This window comes from Salvelinus alpinus, chromosome 24 (assembly GCF_045679555.1).
Source record: "Salvelinus alpinus chromosome 24, SLU_Salpinus.1, whole genome shotgun sequence".
NCBI lineage: Eukaryota > Metazoa > Chordata > Actinopteri > Salmoniformes > Salmonidae > Salvelinus > Salvelinus alpinus.
This window is the reverse complement of record NC_092109.1, coordinates 1,194,976-1,217,325: the sequence shown is the minus strand read 5'-3', so window position 1 is coordinate 1,217,325 and position 22,350 is coordinate 1,194,976. Positions and strand designations below refer to the sequence as shown.

At 40.1% G+C, this 22,350-nt stretch overlaps 1 protein-coding gene across 2 annotated transcripts in view; it reads right to left on the bottom strand.

Moving 5' to 3' along the window:
• LOC139551704 (outer dense fiber protein 2-like) overlaps positions 1-22,088 on the bottom strand; it is a 53,532-nt gene extending 31,444 nt beyond the window's left edge. For both annotated transcript variants that reach the window (XM_071362970.1, XM_071362971.1), the window contains exons 1-2: positions 21,941-22,088; positions 4,536-5,951 (exon numbers count right to left, since the gene is read on the bottom strand). In XM_071362970.1, coding sequence (XP_071219071.1) covers positions 4,536-4,538 — 3 coding nt within the window. In that variant the 5' untranslated portion in view covers positions 4,539-5,951; positions 21,941-22,088. The remainder of the gene's footprint in view (positions 1-4,535; positions 5,952-21,940) is intronic.
• Positions 22,089-22,350: the final 262 nt, after the last annotated feature.

Below are 22,350 nucleotides of genomic sequence, written 5' to 3'. Positions count from 1 at the left end.
CCACACAAGGACATTCAGAGACTTGTCCTGAAGCCACTCCTGTGTTGTCTTGGCTGTGTGCTTAGGATCGTTGTCCTGTTGGAAGGTGAACCTTTGCCCCAGTCTGAGGTGCTGAGTACTCTGCAGCAGATTTTCATCAAGCATCTCCCTGTACCTTGCTACGTTCATCTTTGCATCGATCCTGACTAGCCTCCCAGTCCTGCCACTGAAAAACTTCCCCACAGCATGATGCTGCTGTAACAGTATAACTTTAGACCGTCCCCTCGCCCCGACCCGGGCGCGAACCAGGGACCCTCTGCACACATAAACAACAGTTACCCACGAAGCGTCGTTACCCATCGCTCCACAAAAGCCGCGGCCCTTGCAGAGCAAGGGGAACCACTACTTCTAGGTTTCAGAGCAAGTGACGTAACCGACTGAAAGGCTGCTAGCGCGCACCACCGCTAACTAGCTAGCTATTTCACATCCGTTACACTGCCACCACCATGCTTCACCGTAGGGATGGTGCCAGGTCTCCTCCAGACGTGACGCTTGGCATTCAGGCCAAAGAGTTCAATCTTGGGTTCATCAGACCAGAGAATCTTGTTTCTCATGGTCTGAGTGTCTTTGGGTGCCTTTTGGCAAACTCCAAGCCATCTGTCATGCTGCAGAGATGGTCATCCTTCTGGAAGATTCTCCCATCTCCACAGAGGAACTCTAGAGCTCTGTCAGAGTGACCATCGGGTTCTTGGTCATCTCCCTGACCAAGACCCTTCTCCCCCGATTGCTCAGTTTGGCCACGTGGCCAGCTCCAGTAAGAGTCTTGGTGGTTCCAAACTTCTTCCATTTAAGAATGATGGAGGCCATTGTGTTCTTGGGGACCTTCAATGCTGCAGAAATGTTTTGGTACCCTTCCCCAGATCTGTGTCTCAACACAATCCTGTCTCAGAGCTCTACGGACAATTCCTTCGACCTCATGGCTTGGGTTTTGCTCGGGCATACACGGTCAACTGTGGGACCTTATATAGACAGTTGTGTAACTTTCCAAATCATCCCGGAGTCGCCTCTTCACTGTTGACGTTGAGACTAAAGGTCGACCGATTAATCGGCACGGCTGATTAGTTATGGCCGAAGTTTTCATAACAAATCGGTAATCTGCCCTTTTGGATGCCGATTATGGCCGATTACATTGCAATCCACGAGGAGACTGCGTGGCAGGCTGACCACCTGTTACGCGAGTGCAGCATCAAAAGGACCTTGTGGCTGCAAGGAGCCATGGTAAGTTGCTAGCTAGCAATAAACTTGTCTTATAAAAAACAATCAATCTTCACATAATCACTACTTAACTACACATGATTGATGATATTACTAGGTTAACAAGCTTGTCCTGCGTTGCATATAATCAAAGCGGTGCCTGTTAATTTGCCATCAAATCACAGCCTACTTCAAATTCGCCAAACGGGTGATGATTTAACAAAAGCACATTTGCGAAAAAAGCACAATCGTTGCACAAATGTACCTAACCACAAACATCAACGCCTTTCTTAAAATTAATACACAGAAGTATATTTTTTTAAACCTGCATATTTAGTTAAAATAAATGCATGTTAGCAGGCAATATTAACAACGGAAATTGTGCCACTTCCCTTCGTTCAGTGCAAGCAAAGTCAGGGTATGTGCAGCAGTTTGGGCCACCTGGCTCGTTGCGAACTGTGTGAAGACCATTTCCTAACAAAGACCGTAATTAATTTGCCAGAATATTACATAATTATGACATAACATTGAAGGTTGTGCAATGTAACAGCAACATTTAGACTTAGGGTTGCCACCCGTTTGATAAAAAAGAAAAAGGTTCCGTATTTCACTGAAAGAGTAAACATTTTGTTTTCGAAATGAAGGTTTCCAGATTTGACCATATTAATGACCAAAGGCTCGTATTTCTGTGTATTTATTATAATTAAGTCTATGATTTGATATAGCAGTCTGACTGAGCGGTGGTAGGCAGGAGCAGGCTCGTAAGCATTCATTCAAACAGCATTTTACTGCGTTTGCCAGCAGCTCTTAGCAATGCTGTAGGCACAGTGCTGTTTATGACTTCAAGCCTATCAACTCCCGAGATTAGGCTGGCAATACTAAAGTGCCTATAAGAACATCCAATAGTCAAAGGTACATGAAATGCAAATGGTATAGAGAGAAATAGTTGACGCGTCATAATTCCTATAATAACTACAACCTAAAACTTCTTAACTGGGAATATTGAAGACTCATGTTAAAAGGAACCACCAGCTTTCATATGTTCTCATGTTCTGAGCAAGGAACTTAAACGTTAGCCTTTTTACATGGCACATTTTTACTTTCTTCTCCAACACTGTATTTTTACATTATTTAAACCAAATTGAACATGTTTATTTATTTGAGACCAAATAGATTTTTATTTATGTATTATGTTGAAATAAAAGTGTTCATTCAGTATTGTAATTGTCATTATTACAAATATATATATATATATGAAAATCGCCCGATTAATTGGTATCAGCTTTTTTTGGTCCTCCAATAATCGGTATCGGCGTTGAAAAATCATAATCAGTCGACCTCTAGAATCTAGTACTGAAAGCATAAGCTACAGCTAGCTAGCACAGCAGTGCATAAAATGTGGTGAGTAGTTGACTCAAAGAGAGAGAAAGACAATAGTTGAACAGTTTTGAACAAATTCACCTCTTCCAAAATGAAGAAGAGAGATTGTCTTCTTTTTAAACTTTCCGTTTCAATTATGTAGCTAGTAAATGCAGCTAGCTAGTTTTGCCTATTCAAACAGAGGGATGCTATGTTAGCTAGCTGGTTATGACTATCCAACACAACACTGGAACTATTCCAATTCAAGGTAAGCTTTTGGTTTGACTAATTTATTGCCACCGGGGCCTCCTGGTTTAAGTGCTAAACTGCTTACTGACTGTACACTGTAACATTACTGCATTATTGTAGCAGGTTTACTAACCTGTTAGTTCTATTAGCTATGTTGATTGATGTTACTTTAGCTAATATGGTGACAACAATGTAGGCTGTCTGTAGCAGTTATGATATGGCTTGGAAAGTTTTTTTTGCCTGGTTAAATGCAGCTGATGTGTTGTACATTGAAGTCCAGAAGTGAAGGGAAAAGGTGAGAGGAAGAGAGCGCATAGATGCGAGAAGGAACACAATGTGGCTGCTATGAAAGTGCACTGTGTTTACGCGTTATCAGGGGTGTATTCATTCCTTCCGATTCTGTTGAAAAATGTTTCTTAAACGAATGCAAACGGAACGAAACTGAGATAAACATACCTGAATTTGTCCAATGGAAACTCTTGTTTGCAACTGTTGGACTAATGATTACACTCTAGATCAGCTAGATGCAGGCAAGAGTGTGCAAGGCAGTATTGAATGTGTCACCGTCTGTCCATGTGTCACTGTCTGTCAACTCAAATGTTTCTCTCGACCTTTGTTTACCTACGTTGTAAACTTTCATTCATAGGCTAGGTTGTAGCAAACTCATGATGGGTAAAGGGATCATTTCAGTATCATGTAGTAGCCTAAACCTTTTACATTGAACTGGGTGAATGGGATATGAATGCCAGTCATCCAATATGCTGTAATATAAATAAGGCCATGCTCATAAAATATGTTTTGTTCTCCCTCATCTTAAACGCCCCCGACCGCTACTGTACCTGTCTCCTGTTATGTTGACTCAAGAAGGTGAGGAGAGTTGTAGCTAATACAACCTAGCAGTTTATAAAGAATGTGGATAGTCTTGTTCTTTCTACATAACAGTATTCTCTCTTGAACGGAGTTCCTCGAGTTTCCCTGCCCTAGCCTGTATAGGCCATATGCCTGTGCTCGATATCGACATACATGTATTGCTTTAAAATATGTATTATTGGGACTGGCAGCTAAACTTATCAACACTAAATAGACACTTCTTAAATATACATGTCACAATTCCAGACATAACAATGCACAATGTATATTTTCTGACCATTTATCCGCTCACTTTGCCTGCATTACTTTACGTTGACGCGAGAGAAATAGGCTTGCTTTCTAATTTGAAGTAACGTTACGTTACGCTCGCGGCCCGTCTGTTCTCTCTCATTTCTGTTCTCTCTCATTCAGTTCGGTACATTCTAATTCCAGCGTATACACGCTCGTAAAAAGAAACACTTTTCGTTTGATTTTGGCTTTAGAGTAAACTGAAGCCAGTGTGCTAACGTTACTGTAGTTCCACCTCTTCCTTCCCAATACAATCCAATTTGTCAGACTGAAGCTCCAACTTGTTGAGCAGGCGCTTGTAACTACCAATCAAAATATAAGTAGTTAGTAAGATAGCCACTATCTAGTAAGCTAGACAGATATAAATAGCTAAAGAAATGCAGTAATGTGTGGTAACTAGCTAACGTTAGATTGCAAGCTTAACCACGGGCTTTGGCTGAACAGAGTTTATGCTAAGGAGACTGCGATGTGTACACATTTATTAGCTAAAATAACCAATTGTTTAAGTACCTTTAAGAACACCAGAAGTAACTCACCATGTGACAATCCAAATATTCGTCGAAATTGTGGTTTATGGATATTGTGACATTTATTTTACGTAGCTAGCTACCATTTCATTCAAAAGGCAAAGCAAAGACAGTGGGCAAAGCGTCCTCCAAAACACCATTCTTCCGGTAGACTAGCGTTCCGGTAGGTGATTGGCTCATTCAAAACTTTGCTGGTCTGTGAATGGAGCAAAGAGCTGACCTTTGGTGGAGTTCTGTTCCACGTTGTCGGTAGCAACGGGTCCCTACAAATCAAATCAAATCACATTTTATTTTTCAAACGCGCCGAATATCGCAGGTGTAGACCTTACCGTGAATTGCTTACTTACAAGGCCTTAACCAACAATGCAGTGTTAAGAATAAGACTTAAGAAAATATTTACAAAATAAATAAATAAAAGAGCAACAATAAAATAACGCTATGTACATCTTTACAGTCCACTTTTCCTAAATATCTAGCTGTTCAATGTCACATTTTACTGCACCTTGTATTATTTTAAAACCCTTCCACTCTTCCTGTTGAGTGTAAAGAAATATTGGCAAGACATTAAATCCAGTAAATAATTTAGTCATGCAGGACACAATAATTTAAGTACTTTTACTTCTAGTATGACTAAATGTACAGCAAAGCCTTCACAACATTTACTTGATACTTATATATTAAAAAGGACTGAAATTGAAAGGAATACATTATATGTAAATTTACTAAAGCACAGTCCTTCACAAATACAGAGTGCATGTTAGTCCAATGCAACACTTATGTCCTTATCTACTTCTATACTCTTAACAAATGCATAGAATGGTGTTTCACAGCTGCCATTGACATTTACCTGAATTCCATTGCACAGTACGTACTTAATATTATTAATTTTTAAAGATTTACTGTTAACTAGCATAGATGATAGACTAGTATTATTGTGGTTCTTACTAACAAAACATAGCAGAAAAAAAATCTCAATCACATTATCAGATGGTTGAGATATGAAACGAATAGGTGAAATTACATAGTAATAGCTTTGAATAAAGGTCCATTGGTAAAGGTCCAAGGTACATTTCCTCTAATCAAACATTAATATATTCTTATATCATCTAGCTTGTCAAATGTGTGGTTCTGGTTTACTATCGCAGACAACCCTATGTAATATAAATTAATGAGTTTCCAGGGCATAGATTCATGGGGTCAAATACCAAAGTGATAAAATTCAATACAGGTCTTTGTCATAAGGTATGTCATGTCCAATTGAGTGGTGGAAATCCACTGCCAGGGTTTGTTCTCTCCGATGGTAACGGTTGTGGAACAGATGTGTGAAGTCATTCTGGTGCAGAAAGTTCCTCCTACAGGTAACTCATAACAGTTCCTTTCTTTCCAACCTGATGTGGCTCCAGTGCGTAGAACCTGATCATGACCCTGTGGAATACAAGTTCACCTACAATTAGATTCATGCATTGAAAACCATATACAGAAGACCATGTGGCTATAATTTAAATCTACTAAATGCAATATTCTATTTATGCAATATCAAATGCAATATAAAGTCAATACATACTTTGAATGCTATATGGTGTTGCAAGATCTCCTGTGCAACCCCTTACAGGCATAGGTAGTTAGGCTATAATCAATACCTCATGGTAGTAATAACCTAGACATATGAACTGTCCATAAATCCAGACACACCATGGCATAACAGATAACTGCAAATTTTCATCTGTTTGAGTCAAAGTTGAGTTGGGCTCTAAAGAGTCTGCAGGCAAGCTGGGTACAGGAACTTGCAGTGTACAGGAACTGACATACAGAGACACTCCATCTTTCAATCTGAGATAAGGTATCATATGACATACTGCCCTTTATCCACACCAATGCAGAAATGCAAAATCCTCTTAACTTATGCATAAAACATATTTTTCTGTCATTAGAACAGAGCCAAAGCCTGCAGTAAAGGATAGTACTAAGCTCAAAAATAAATGATTTGTAGCATAATCAGCTTCTAACCGGTCTTCAGTAAGTCCAAGTTCTCCTGTAAGGAAAGGGAAGATATTGGCACTGTGTTCCTTGTTCTTCTCAGCAGTGTCAGTGACACCGATGGCAGACACAGACAGTATCACGCAAGGAGCACAAGTTCCACCCATGAGCATTGGCAGTCCTGGTTTCACCACCAACATCATTCTCTGCATGGGAAACAGACAACATAAAATACACACAAGCACCATTGTTGAATAGAATTAGCTAGCTAGGCTATATCTAAGTATTTAAATATGGACACTGGGGTTAAAACCTTCATAGCCGCCAACTACAGTGCCTTCAGAAAGTATTCACACCCTTGACTCTTTCCACATTTTGTTGTGTTACTGCCTGAAATTAAAATGGATTAAGTTGAGATTTTGTGCCACTGGCCTTCACACAATACCCCATGATGTCAAAGTGGAATTATGTTTTTAGACATTTTTACAAATGGAACACTGAAATGTCTTGAGTCAATAAGTATTCAACCCCTTTGTTAAGGCATGCCTAAATAAGTACAGGAGTAAAAATGTGTTTAACAAGTCATATAATAAGTTGCACTGTGTGCAGTAAGTGTTTAAAATTATTTTTGAATGACTACCTTCTCTGTACCCCACAATTATCGCTAAGGTCCCTCAGTCGGGCAGTGAATTTCAAACACAGTTTCAACCACAAAGACCAGGGAGTTTTTCCAATGGCTCGCAAAGGCCACGGTGAAGCTATTAATTACACTTTGGATGGTGTATCAATACACCCAGTTACATACAAAGATACATGCGTCCTTCCAAACTCACTTGCCGGAGAGGAAGGAAACCGCTCAGATTTCACCATGAGGCCAATGGTGACTTTAAAACAGTTAGTTTAATGGCTGTGATAGGAGAAAACTGAGGATGGATCAACAACATTGTAGTTACTCCACAATACTAACCTAAATGACAGTGTGAAAAGAACGAAGCCTGTACAGAATACAAATATTCCAAAACTTGCATCCTGTTTGCAATAAGGCACTAGGGCGGTCCCTGACTAAAAAAAAATCTTAGTCGACCAATTGATTGGTTGAAATTTTAAAACGTGTATTTTTCCATATACAGACACACCCTGTATTTGAAAAAAATCAACTATATAATCATGGAGCTTGTCTGATGCTTTAATGAGTGCACTGTTTGATGAAATAAAAACAAAATCTCTGACAAAGGCTGTGAGACCGATACGTAAAGCTTACTAAAGAGCAGTGATACTATCAAGAGCAGTGTGCGGGTTTCTTCAGTTTCTGATGAAATAAGACACAAATGAATCAATAGAGAGCCAGAGACCAAGAAAACCTGTCCCGACAATCCTCCTCCGGCTTTCACAGATTCTACCGTTAGTCTCCTGCAGTTGCCTGTAATACGAAGACTTTAAGAAATGAAGTAGCCGATCTCAAAATCAGTCATGTGGTTAATCAAAATTCTATCCAAAGCTAAATGAAAATGACAAACCTAAAAAGTTACTTCTATTGCCAACTATGTAAAAATAGCCTATAAAGCCAACAGTTAGACCGCAGAGTGAAGGAAAAGCAGCCAACAAGTGCTCAGCATGTGGGAACTCCAAGACTGAACTCTGAAGAATTTATTTGGGCTACAATTTCTGAAGCTGGTAACTCTAATGAACTTATCCTCTGCAGCAGAGGTAACTCTGGGTCTTCCTTGATGGTTGTTGAGACTGCACTTGAAGAAACGTTCAAAGTTCTAGATAGACTCACCTTAATGTCTGAAAGTAATGATGGACTGTCATTTCTCTTTGCTTATTTGAGCTGTTCCATAATACAGACTTGGTCTCTTACCAAATAGGGCTATCTTCTGTATACCACCCCTACCTTGTCGTAACACAACTGATTGGCTCAAACGCATTAAGGAAATTCCACAATTTAACAAGGCACACCTGTTAATTGAAATGCATTCCAGGTGACTACCTCATGAAGCTGATTGAGAGAATGCCAAGCGTGTGAAAAACTGTCATCAAGGCTAAGGGTGGCTACTTTGAAGAATAATATACAGTTGAAGTCGGAAGTTTACATACACCTTAGCCAAACACATTTAAAAACTAAATTTTTCACAATTCCTGACATTTAATCCAGTCTTAGTTCAGTTAGGATCACCACTTTATTTTAAGAATGTGAAATGTCAGAATAATAGTAGAGAATTATTTATTTAAGCTTTTATTTCTTTCATCACATTTCCAGTGGGTCAGAAGTTTACATACACTCAATTAGTAGTTGGTAACATTGCCTTTTAAATTGTTTAACTTGGGTCAAACATTTCAGGTAGCCTTCCACAAGCTTCCCACAATAAGTTGGGTGACATTTTGGCCCATTCCTCCTGACAGAGCTGGTGTATCTGAGTCAGGTTTCTAGAACTCCTTGCTCGCACACGCCTTTTCAGTTCTAGCCACAAATTTTCGTTAGGATTGAGGTCAGGGCTTTGTGATGGCCACCCCAATACCTTGACTTTGTTGTCCTGAAGCCATTTTGCCACAACTTTGGAAGTATGCTTAGGGTCATTGTCCATTTGGAAGACCCATTTGCGACCAAGCTTTAACTTCCTGACTGATGTCTTGAGATGTTGCTTCAATATATCCACATCATTTTACTCCCTCATGATGCCATCTATTTTGTAAAGTGCACCAGTCCCTCCTGCAGCAAAGCACCCCCACAACATGATGCTGCCACCCCCGTGCTTCACGGTTGAGATGGTGTTCTTCGGGTTGCAAGCCTCCCCCTTTTTCCTCCAAACATAACAATGGTCATTATGGCCAAACAGTTCTATTCTTGTTTCATCAGACCAGAGGACATTTCTCCAAAAAGTACGATCTTTGTCCCCATGTGCAGTTTCAAACCGTAGTCTCGCTTTTTTATGGTGGTTTTGGAGCAGTGGCTTCTTCCTTGCTGAGCGGCCTTTCAGGTTATGTCGATATAGGACTTGTTTTACTGTGGATATAGATACTTTTGTAGCCGTTTCCTCCAGCATCTTCACAAGGTCCTTTGCTGTTGTTCTGGGATTGATTTGCACTTTTCGCACCAAAGTACGTTCATCTCTAGGAGACCGAACACATCTCCTTCCTGAGCGGTATGACGGCTGTGTGGTCCCATGGTGTTTAAACTTGCTTGTTTGTACAGATGAACGTGGTACCTTCAGGCATTTGGAAATTGCTCCCAAGGATGAACCAGACTTGTGGAGGTCTACAATTTTTTTGCTGAGGTCTTGGCTGATTTATTTTGATTTTCCCATGATGTCAAGCAAAGAGGCACTGGGTTTGAAGGTAGGCCTTGAAATACATCCACAGGTACACCTCCAATTTACTCAAATTATGTCAATTAGCCTATCAGGAGCTTCTAATGCCATGAAATCATTTTCTGGAATTTTCCAAGCTGTTTAAAAGGCACAGTCAACTTAGTGTATGTAAACATCTGACCCACTGGAATTGTGATACAGTGAATTATAAGTGAAATAATCTGTCAGTAAACAATTGTTGGAAAAATTACCTGTGTCATGCATAAAGTAGATGTCCTAAACGAAATGCCAAAACTATAGTTTGTTAACAAGAAATTTGTGGAGTGGTTGAAAAATGTGTTTTAATGACTCCAACCTAAGTGTATGTAAACTTCCGACTTCAACTGTATGTGTGTTATATATATTTTTTGTAACACAACAATGTAGAAAATAGTAAAAATAAAGAAAAACCCTGGAATGAGTAGGTGTGTCAACTTTTGACTGGTGCTGTATATTTTACACATACTTTTGTATGTGGACACCCCTTCAAATGAGTGGATTCTGCTACTTCAGCCACACCCGTTGCTGACAGGTGTAAAAAAAAGAAATTGCGCACACAGCCATGCAATCCCTATAGACAAACATTGGCATTAGAATGGCCTTACTGAAGAGCTCAGTGACTTTCAATGTGCCTGAATGCATAGTGCCAACTATAAAGTTTGTTGGAGGAGGAATAATGGTCTTGAGCTGTTTTTCATGGTTCGGGCACATTGGGCACAAGTCTAGACCAGGGGTTCTTAACTTTTTTATCATGGGATCCAAATGAGAAATTCTGTGTTAAGCAGAAAGTGCACTGAACAGAGAGCACAGATGCACATGGCCAAATCAATTCCAGTAATTAATGAAACAATTATAAAATGTACACTGACACGTCGCGACCCACCATTAACGGGTCCCATACTTTAAGAAAGGCGGGTCTAGACGATTCTGTGCTTACAACTTTGAGGCAACATGGGGGGGGGGATCTTTTCCTGTTTCAGCATGACAATGCCCCCGTGCACAAAGCGAGGTCCATACAGAAATGGTTTGTCAAGATCAGTGTGGAAGAACTTGACTGGCCTGCACAGAGCCCTGACCTCAACCCTATCGAACACCTTTGGGATTAATTGGAACGCCAACTGCGAGCCAGGCGTAATCGCCCAACATCAGTGCCCGACCTTACTAATGCTCGTGGCTGAATGGAAGCAAGTCCCTGCAGCAATGTTCCAACATTAGTGGAAAGCCTTCCCAGAAGAGTAGAGGCTGTTATAGCAGAAAATAGGGGGACCAATTCCATATTAATGCCAATGATTTTAGAATGAGATGTTTGAAGAGCAGATGTCCACATACTTTTGTTAATGTAGTATATATGCTACTGCTCAATTAACAAAATATATTGGTTGACCAACAGCCTATCGACTAATTGGTGTCAGCACTAAAAGGAACTAAAGAAAAACGACAATAAATTGGGAAAACAAATTAACTTCATGTCCTTAATACAACACGTGTTTGGGGAAAATCCAACACAACACAATGACTACCACTCTTCATATTTTCAAGCATGGTGGTGGCTGCGTCATGTTATGGGTATGCTTGTCATCGGCAAGGACTAGGGAGTTTTTTAGGATAAAAATAAATGGAAAAGAGCTAAGCACAGGCAAAATCCTAGAGGAAAACTTGGTTCAGTCATCTTTCCAACAGACACTGGGAGACATTCACCTTTCAGCAGGACAATTACCGAAAATACAAGGTCAAATATACAGTTGGTTACCAAGATGACTTTGAATGTTCCTGAGTGGCCTAGTTACAGTTTGGACTTAAATCAGCTTGAAAATCTATGGCAAGACTTAAAATGGCTGTCGAGCAATGATGAAAAACCAACTTGACAGGGCTTAAAGAATTTTTTAAAGAATAATGTGCAAATATTGTAAAACCCAGATGTGCAAAGCTCTTAGAGACTTACCCAGAAAGACTCGAAAGGTGATTCTAACTTGTCACATTGACTCAGGGGATGAATACTTATGTAAACATGAGTGTTATTTTTCATAATTATTTGACGAATGTTTGAATTCGAGTATATCGGGGTTTTTTTTTTCTTCAATTAAAACAATTTTAATCCCACCTTGTAACACAATAAAATGTGTTATGTCAAGGGGGTGTGATTATTTAAGAGCCCCGACGCTCAGTGTTGCCAACTTAGCGACTTTGTCGCTATATTTAGCGAGTATTCAGACCCCTCTAGCAACACATTTTCAAAAATATCGACTAGCGACAAATCTAGCAACTTTTTCTGGTGTTATTGGAGACTTTTGGAGACTCTGACGTGAAAGCACGTATCGTTCTTATTCTTCTCAACGAGCAGCAGGTGCTGCCGTGGGCCCCACCAGTCCCTCCCAGCTGCAGTCAGAGCAGGAGATGTTCACCCCTTGTGGGGGTTTTATAAGGTTTTTGACATGCTTAACTAACTATTCTTATGCATTAAAGTTTGAATTGCTGACTCTTGCTACTCTTACCAGTGCTCAGGGCCTAACCATGAACAATCAGCCTGAAATGTGTGTGTGTTAGAGAGAGCGCTGTACTGTATGAAATATGTGTGTGTATGCAACAAATGTATCAGTAGTGTGGGCGCTGTACTATGTGACCGAGACTGTGCTAATCTTAGAGAGACACAGGAGGGGGGTGAATCAGGAGACTGCTGAATAGACAATAACAGATAAACTATACACACGAAAAACATGTGAGGTTCTGAGTTATGCACTATAACCCAATACTATAACAAACGTGATTAGCAACTATATCATATGTGATTGAATATTGTATTGTATGTGATTGAATACTATAACAAACGTGATTAGCAACTATATCATATGTGATTGAATATTGTATTGTATGTGATTGAATACTATAACAAATGTGATTTGATATTGACAAACTGTTTGAGCGCCTGGATGTCTGTGTGTGTGTGTGTGCTGGAAGTAACAGTTAGCTCAGATAAGAAGCTGGGAAGCTGTAGTTAGCCTTGAGCGAGAACAGAGGACAATGCATACAGGTGCAGATATCTCAGACAATGTTATAAAACTGTCTGACCTCAGTCTTTGGGGTGAAGGAGCGTAATCTACACAGCAACAGTATCGGGACATCATATGCGCTAAGGGGCCAGGACTGGCTTAAGGTGCCAACATCAACGATAGGCTGGGTGAGTCTAAACCACGCCCAGTCTCAGTCTAAACCACGCCCAGTCTCACGAGTATAAAATATTATCTTTGTCAGAAACAAATCAGTTCTCTGTCTTATCCTGCGTGATGAAACATTGAACCCGTATATACGGAAATTGTATTTGCCATTTATTAACTTTTGAATTAAACAATTATTTTAACCAAGTTCAGGTGTTCCTATCTCAGTTGAACTTTCGCAACCCTAACAAATGGTGACCCCGACCGTGAACTGAGGGAACTTCGCTGGACATTGAGGCATCCAGCCTTTGGCCTAGACTGTCGCCAGACGGGGTCCTCTCACAAAAAGACCGGTCTACTAAAGCAGGTAAGCAGAGCCTATTGTTTCATAACTGAAATTCTGCATATTGGATTTAACCAAATTTATTTTGTGAGAAAACCTAACTGGTGTAAGTTACTAAATTTTCGAACCATATGTTCATTTTAGTAAAGTAAGGATAAAACTAATTACGTATTATTTCATTACGTACTACTTGATGGCGAATGCATTTTCAATTGGCCAACAGAATAACAATGGAATGCCTGTATGTGTATGACGTGATATTAAAAGCCTGTTTGTGTGTGTGTATGTATCTAAGCTAGGGTTGTTTTATTAAAAGTCTTATATATAAGACTTTAGGGAAGTGATTGAGGACAATGGCCACATAACCACCGTGAATGGCGGAATATTGGAAATAAGACAAGTTCTAATAATTGAACGGCAATATACCGGGTTCACGGATTTTTATGTATTTACATGGTATGTGGGATATAAGACAAATTGTCGATTAATAAGTCTAGGTGGACCCTCGACTAAAAGTGGACGGCAACATAGTCCAGGGGAAGGCAGAAGTATTGGATATAAGACAAGTCTAGGTGGACCCTCGACGGCAATACACTGTATAAGACAAGTCCCCTGTAACAAGTGAACGGCAAGACATTGGATATAAGACAAGTTGGGTTTATATGCGCATATTACCGAACGGCAATGTTTTGGAAATAAGACAAGTTCACTGATTGGATAAGACGTGTTGGATATAAGACAAGTCACACTGTATGTCTGTTGCTTTATGATTGTATCCCTCTGTATGTACTGTATCAGGCTTTTATGTGAAGGGGAGTAAGGACATATATACATAACGTAACCATATATACTTAAGTTGTACATTAACCACATACTATAATCTCACATTATTTGTCACGGACACTCTTGTCTAACTACGTAATTAAACAAAAGATAAAATAAGAAACAGGTATGTGTCAAATAGTTGGGGGTGGAGAGCTATGCAGAGAATGGACAGAAGATGGCAGTATTGCAGCACTCAACGGTCTCCCAGTCGAAGGGGAGCCTGTTTGAGTGCTGGTCACATAACAGAAAACTTAAAACCAATTCGGAGTAGAGAGAATACAGTTAATGACTTATTTAGGTTAAATTTTGGTACGTTTACACTTTGGAGTAGAGAAAGTTGAGAAGTTGATTTTACTTATACGATAGTTTTGATGCAAAACTCAGTTGGAGTAAGTAGATGTTTTGCCTAGAGGCATGAATAAGACAGTTAGTTTTGGTATTGGCTACTAATCAGTGTATGTTGCTGGAGACAGGATGATTTGTTTTGTAACGACGTAAAATAACGTCACTAGGGGGGATACACGATTACGTTACTCGAATGGATTTGGTCATTGTTCAGGTACACTATTTCCTTTACTTCATGCAGTATAGTTTTGATTAAGAGATGTTGATTGACGTTGTATATTCTATTCAAGATCCAACCTTTGTGATAAATTGGGTTTGGTTTATCGAATCCGTACTATTGCCTGTTGCAGTTAGTTAACAGTGAGAGAAAATGTGTGTTTGCGTTCACTTTTCAAAAGTGGCTAAAAGTTATTGGTTTTTGTTTAGGTAACACCAGGGATTTCGAACAAAAAGTAAACGTAGTCTAAACGTGATCTGTTTTCATTATGGTGAACAATGACCGGCCCGCAAACTGGTATGGCTGGCTGGGAATTTTTAAAGGGACAGTACACGTTTATCACAGTTGTGTGAATGAGTTACATGAAACATCGGGGAAATTTAAAACGAATGATTTGAGGGTATTATCATAATTATTAGTTTTTGTTTTTGTGGTAAACGTTTGGGTTAAGGGGTTTTCCATGTTCCCGAGAGACAAGATAATATTAGGAGTTTTACTTTCTGAGTTTTATTTAGACAAGGGATTTTTTAAGATAAAGGGTTCTTTTGATATGTCTAGACATGGGATGGAACACGAATGTAGGTGTAACCTTTTTGACCTATTTTCGTTGCATTTTCCTGTGATTTGATCACTCACAGGGAAGTGTAGTGAGAGTAATGCAATTGTGGTCATTTGGGAATACTAGTTCTGAGGTAAATTGATTATAATAGAGTTTATAACTCTTGAACATAATTGTAGTTTGAACCACTGAGGAGTCAGGATTCTGTTTTTAAACATTGGTTATGAAGGTTTTGAATTGGCTATTATTGTTTTGGTATTACAACAGAAAAAATCCCATTTGTCATCGATAATAAATATGGGATGATATGATACATTGAGGTTTGAACAGGAGATATTTTAAGCCAATAGGGCAGGAAAGTAATAGGTTTCAGTTCTTAGAGGAGTGATCCTGGGGGGAGAGAGCTTATTTAAATAGTAAGGACTTTAGAGATTGACACTATAAGACATGTTGTTGTTATTTTTAAATCCATGATAAAGTCAAAAGTGAGACACTTAGTTAATATTTATTAGAAAAAGGCAGACAGATGGGTCTACCCCGCACTGTTGAGACCTTGAAGGTTTGAGAGCAGAGTGGGGAGGGGGGTACCATGAAATGAGCAAGGTAGGCTGTGAAATAAGATAGTAGAGAAGGGGTTTAACATATATAAGCAGCACAGATACATTTTAAAGTAGATAAGTCACTTGACAGAGAATTGGAAAAGTATAGATATGAATGGACGCCCAAGGTACAATTGGACATGTGGAAAATGAAAGGGGCGTTCCTATTGTATAATGTAGAACATAAGAATATTTTACTACTCATAATTAAGTCCTTATTTAGAGTAGGTAAGGTTGTTACCTGGCCAGAGCCAGGTATCAAACGGGGGAGGGGTACATTGTGGACTAGGATAGGATGGGGCCTATTGGATAATAAACTAATAAAAAAATATATATAATCTTAAAAAAAAAAAAAATTCTAGCTAATAAATAGGCATAGAAGTTAAATATATAATCAGATAGAACAAATTACAAACTGTTTGTTAACCAAACCTGTATGTCCAAGATTTTATGCACTACAGGTGAATTACAGGTGAACTCACTCAATCCAGTCCCTGAGGCCTGTTGGGGGGACCATACCAAGGACTCCTGGTAACAGCTAGCTGAAGTAGCTACCCGGATTCATATCACACTGCGGGAGGGTAAGACACATTGACACTATCGAACAAGCACAGTGTCCGAGAGGAGAACTGGAATTAACAGAATTCTGGGGGCCATCTCTCGGATGAAAATTTCCTTTTCCCGTCATTCCATCCCTGTGTTTGTTCATAGAAGTGAAGGTGTGTCTGGCTTCTTGCTGATGATGTTTTCTCTGGGAGAGGGTGGGGCTTTACAGGATTGCTTGTGGTCCTGAGCTGTCTGATTAGGATACGATGGGGATGTTACCATCACAGTACTGCCAGAACCACCACCAGTTCCAACAGACCAGGTTCAGCCGGCCTCCTCCACCACTTCAAGACCAAGTCCCACACCACCACCTACGCTCTCCAATCTGGTACAGGTAATAAATGTGAAAGACATCTCAGATAGTGACCAATCTGAAACTGGTTATGAGGGAAGGGAGAATATGTGGTTGGCCTACAAAACACTTAATAGAAAGGACTGTGTCGTATGTGGGCATGCCAGACCTACTCTGGCTACTCACCCATTTGCCCTAAGCAATGGGAAAGGTTGGATGTGCATATTGGAAATTTTCTATCATAATAAGCCAAATTCAACCCTGTGTAAAACTCTGAGTCTTGTGTTCCCAGAAGTCCCTCCCCAGAAGGCATCATGGGGAGTTGAGGCATATGGGGGAAATTACAGCTGTGACACTGGTACAGGTAGGGGTATAGACTATGGGAGGCTCCCTACTACTGCCTGCATCACTAATGTCACTATGAACTAGAGGTGTTGCTGATGTATGGTGGATGTGTGGACCTGCCAGGCGGTTGACCCCAATTTTGAAAGGAAAATGGCAGGGCACATGTGCTTTGGCCAGTCTGATAACACCATTGACTATTATTGAGGTTACAGCTAACCAACTCTTGGGAGCTGCACATGACAAAGAGGCTCGGGAACAACCCAGGAGACGGCAGAAACGTGACGCTCCTTGGTCCGAGGGTACAGATAACATCCACACCAACCTGTTGGGGTCCCAATAGGGGTCCCCCACGAATTCTAGACATTAAACAGGAATGATGGCCTGTGGCATTTGTTGCCCATTATTGGCCCAGCTATTGTTGATGCTAAGCAGAATGCCTGGATCAATTATATCTACTATAATCAACAACGATTTGTTAACTACACCCACACAGCACTTAAGGGGATGGCTGAACAATTGGATGCCACCTTTCGAACTGATAGACAGAATAGGCTAGCACTAGACATGATTCTGGCCAACCAGGGAGGTGTATGTAAAATGTTTGTAGAACAATGTTACACGTTTATCCCTAACAATACCAGTCCGGATGGGAGCATTTCAAAAGCTCTGAGTGGGTTGGAAAAGTTATCTGTGGAGATGAAGGGTCTTGCAGGTGTGGAGGAGAGTGGACTGTTTCCTTGGCTGGGTGGTTGGTTTGGTGAGTACACTGCATTGATGGTTACTGGATTTCTGACCCTAATAATTGTATTTCTTGTGTTAATCTGCTGCGTTGCTTGCATTTTACCCTGTGCTAAGAGATCTATTGCAGATGCTGCCAAAGCTTCTGGCATGATGCCCCTGCTTACAGCCAGCGGGGAGGATACTGAAGCAAACTATCGTGAACAGATGGGGTCAACTGAGGGTGATCCATGGTTTGCTATAAAATAATAAAAATGTGCTTATTTTTAGTTTAATTCATTGCTTTTTGTTGCACAATATATCCTTGTAATCTTTTACCCTGTATGTTGTCCTACCTTATGTCAAGGTTTAAATTTCCTGGGTGGGAGGTAGCCAACCTAATACCTGTTAGGTGTAGCAGGGTAGACTAGAGGGTTTTTATTTTCTATACAATAAAGGTGTGTTTCTTTTAATCTTTGTATTCTGAGAAAGGAGGAGTCGAAATGCAACTTAGTGTATATCATTTGCGGATTTTTTCTTTGTTGATTTTTTTTATTATTTTCATGAAATGCTATAGAAAGAGGTCTATGAATAAAACTGTTCTCCCTAAGATGGTTATAAGTTCCTGGGTGGTAACGAGCCCACCTAGTATATGGTAAAGGGATGGAATTTTTAATGGTTGTGACACCTATAGGTGTCAAACGGGGGATTGTGGGGGTTTTATAAGGTTTTTGACATGCTTAACTAACTATTCTTATGCATTAAAGTTTGAATTGCTGACTCTTGCTACTCTTACCAGTGCTCAGGGCCTAACCATGAACAATCAGCCTGAAATGTGTGTGTGTTAGAGAGAGCGCTGTACTGTATGAAATATGTGTGTGTATGCAACAAATGTATCAGTAGTGTGGGCGCTGTACTATGTGACCGAGACTGTGCTAATCTTAGAGAGACACAGGAGGGGGGTGAATCAGGAGACTGCTGAATAGACAATAACAGATAAACTATACACACGAAAAACATGTGAGGTTCTGAGTTATGCACTATAACCCAATACTATAACAAACGTGATTAGCAACTATATCATATGTGATTGAATATTGTATTGTATGTGATTGAATACTATAACAAACGTGATTAGCAACTATATCATATGTGATTGAATATTGTATTGTATGTGATTGAATACTATAACAAATGTGATTTGATATTGACAAACTGTTTGAGCGCCTGGATGTCTGTGTGTGTGTGTGTGCTGGAAGTAACAGTTAGCTCAGATAAGAAGCTGGGAAGCTGTAGTTAGCCTTGAGCGAGAACAGAGGACAATGCATACAGGTGCAGATATCTCAGACAATGTTATAAAACTGTCTGACCTCAGTCTTTGGGGTGAAGGAGCGTAATCTACACAGCAACAGTATCGGGACATCATATGCGCTAAGGGGCCAGGACTGGCTTAAGGTGCCAACATCAACGATAGGCTGGGTGAGTCTAAACCACGCCCAGTCTCAGTCTAAACCACGCCCAGTCTCACGAGTATAAAATATTATCTTTGTCAGAAACAAATCAGTTCTCTGTCTTATCCTGCGTGATGAAACATTGAACCCGTATATACGGAAATTGTATTTGCCATTTATTAACTTTTGAATTAAACAATTATTTTAACCAAGTTCAGGTGTTCCTATCTCAGTTGAACTTTCGCAACCCTAACACCCTCCACGTCCAGACTGCAACTGAATCGCGCGTGCCGGAAGCCGCCGCTGGCTGATCCCGCCCATGTAAATGTAAAATGTTCTTTGTCTAAAATAAATCACTGCACAAAGATAAATCACTGCATTTGACTAACACAGCCTCAGTCACTTACTCACCTTGTCCACTGTGTGTGTGCCTCTCTGTGACATAAGCTAAACATCTAGCTGGCTAGCTCATCATGTCTCAGTCTAAACTGTACACTCAAAAATACAGAAAGGAGTGGGAATCAAACCCTGAATTCAAAGGCTGGTTGAAGCCGTTTATTGGAGATGATTCACGGGCATACTGCCTGTATTGTAAGGCTGATTTCTACACCAAACAGTGATGTAAAAAAACACGATAACTCAAAAACATACTCAAAAGGCAAAGCCTTATAACAGTTCCACCCAAAACAAGCTGCCATTTATGGTTTAAAAAAATTGACTGCAAAAAAGGCTGAGGCCACTATGGCATTAGCTATTGCTGAACACTGTTCCATGCTGGCATGTGATCACATTGGAGAAGCATGTAGAGCTGCTTTTCAGACTCCACTGCTGCTACCCACTTCAAAATTCACAGGACAAAGTGCACAGAAATTATTAATGGTGTTCTAGCACCATACTTTCTGAAAAAGTTGGTCGCAGATGTGGGTGACCAGCGTTTCAGCCTTCTCCTCGATGAGTCCACGGATGTAAGTGTTTCCAAGTACCTGGGGGTTGTGATAAGGTACTTTAGTGACACCAAGCAGACAATTGTATCAACATTTCTGGGGCTTGAAGAGTTGGAGGGAGGAGATGCCAAATCTATAGCCCGTGCTGTTGTGGCTTTCCTCGGGAAGTGTTGTCTTAAAAAAGAGAAACTCCTGGGGATAGGGACTGACAATGCCTCTGTTATGACGGGGATTAACAATGGGGTCCATAAAGTGCTGAAGGAGGAGTATGGCCTCATATCTGGTTCTTATTTGCTGTGTGTGCCACTCTCTGCAGCTTGCTGTAAGTCATGCTTCCAATGACACCATCCCCTGTAGTGTGGAGTACTTGGTACGAGAGACTTATAACTGGTTTTCAGTGTCTCCAAAGCGCAGGGAGGCCTACAAGGCCATATATGAGACCAACTGTGGGGAGAAACCTTTACAGATAATCAAGGTGTGTGCCAACAACCTGAATTAGGGCCAGACTAGTTACCATAACTTTCTCACATTGCCATTGACAGTTTTTTCTATTCTCTTTTTGGTCCATTTAGATTGTATACAAAAAAATGTAAAAAAATGTTATGGTTAAAAATGTTCATGTTTTACTGTGACTTGTTGTAGGCTCCTAAATGGACCATATGGTTAAAAACCAAACCAAATTTAGAAAAATAAAATAAAAAACAAAGTAACTCCGCCAGTGTCTCTTTTGGGTCACTTTTGCCGGTCCCAAGCCCGGATAAAGGAGGGTTGGAATTGTGACATAAAAAAAACAAGAATCAACAGAAGAAAGTTCATTTGTAGTTCTAAACATATTTAGGGTGTTTTCACTCACTTTTTGTCTCTCCCACGACGTTATTTCTCTCTCCTACAGCACCCATCACAATTACATGCACATGGCCAATTATGCAAATTAGGCGATGACGTCATTTAGGACAGCCAATAGCTACTTTCTTTATTGAGGAGTTGGCAACATTGCCAACACAGGCTGAAAGTTAACACGCATTGCTTGCGATACGGTTTTGGCAATATAAGGAACATATCGCCGAGAAATAACTTTCTAAAAACAAAAAAAAGGTTCAAATGAACACCTTTATAGAGTTAGTGTTCGCACACGGACATCTATTTTACAGCGCTTGTTGACGGAAGACTGACAAGACAGAGGCGACCACCTGTGCTAATAAGCTATCTTGCATGATCGAACAGCTGTGTGTAAGTGTAACTATGGAGGAAGTGTAGCAGAATCCTTGTTCATCAGCTCGATCCATACGGCTGTGTGCATCTGTGCAAACCTGCTACACAGTAAGTGTTTTTTTAAAGATTCTTTCTCGCTTATATGAAAGACAAGTTCCATGTTTCGAGGCAAGTATTGCACGCAATTATTATTTACGTTTCCAAATGTTAAAACAGAGCGTCGGGATTGTAGTTCACATGGTCCCACTGGTAAGCGGTGCTTATAGCTGAGAACCCTTGGGATAAGGTAGAATGCCTTAAGTTCTCGTGAGTAAGGCTACAGCTAGCCCATTCAATACTGTAGACGGCAAGGCTTGAGTTCGACAACTAGGCTACAGCTAGCTAACAGTAATCTAAACAATGCAATGTATCAAAGGCAGACATATGGAGTGAGGCTAAACTTAACTTCACTCAGTGAAATTCTTGATGCAGTAGCCTACTCACCTCTTCGGGTTTCCCTAGAACAGCGGCTGTTTTGGAGCATAGCTTTTTCAAGAAATCTTCAGAAAACGTACTCTCAGGTAAATTACTTTCTAAATCAATGAACGGCATGATGATTTTGTAAAGAGGCCGTTCTTTCAGATGAGAAGGCTAGGGAGGTCAATTTGCAGCAAATTTGACTTTGCTCCGGAAAGTACGTCTCTTCATTGGGGGGAGAAAAGTACTTCCGTGTCACGGAATTTCGGAAATGTTCCAAATAAAAGTCCCCCACTAATAGCAAAAAGTCTCAGTAACTTGAATTTATTCATGATATAGGAAAACATTTTGTCTAAACATTAACAATGATTCATACTTTTTCATATTTAAGTGACATTTGCATACATTTGAATTTTAAGATGTTCTAAGGTCAAATA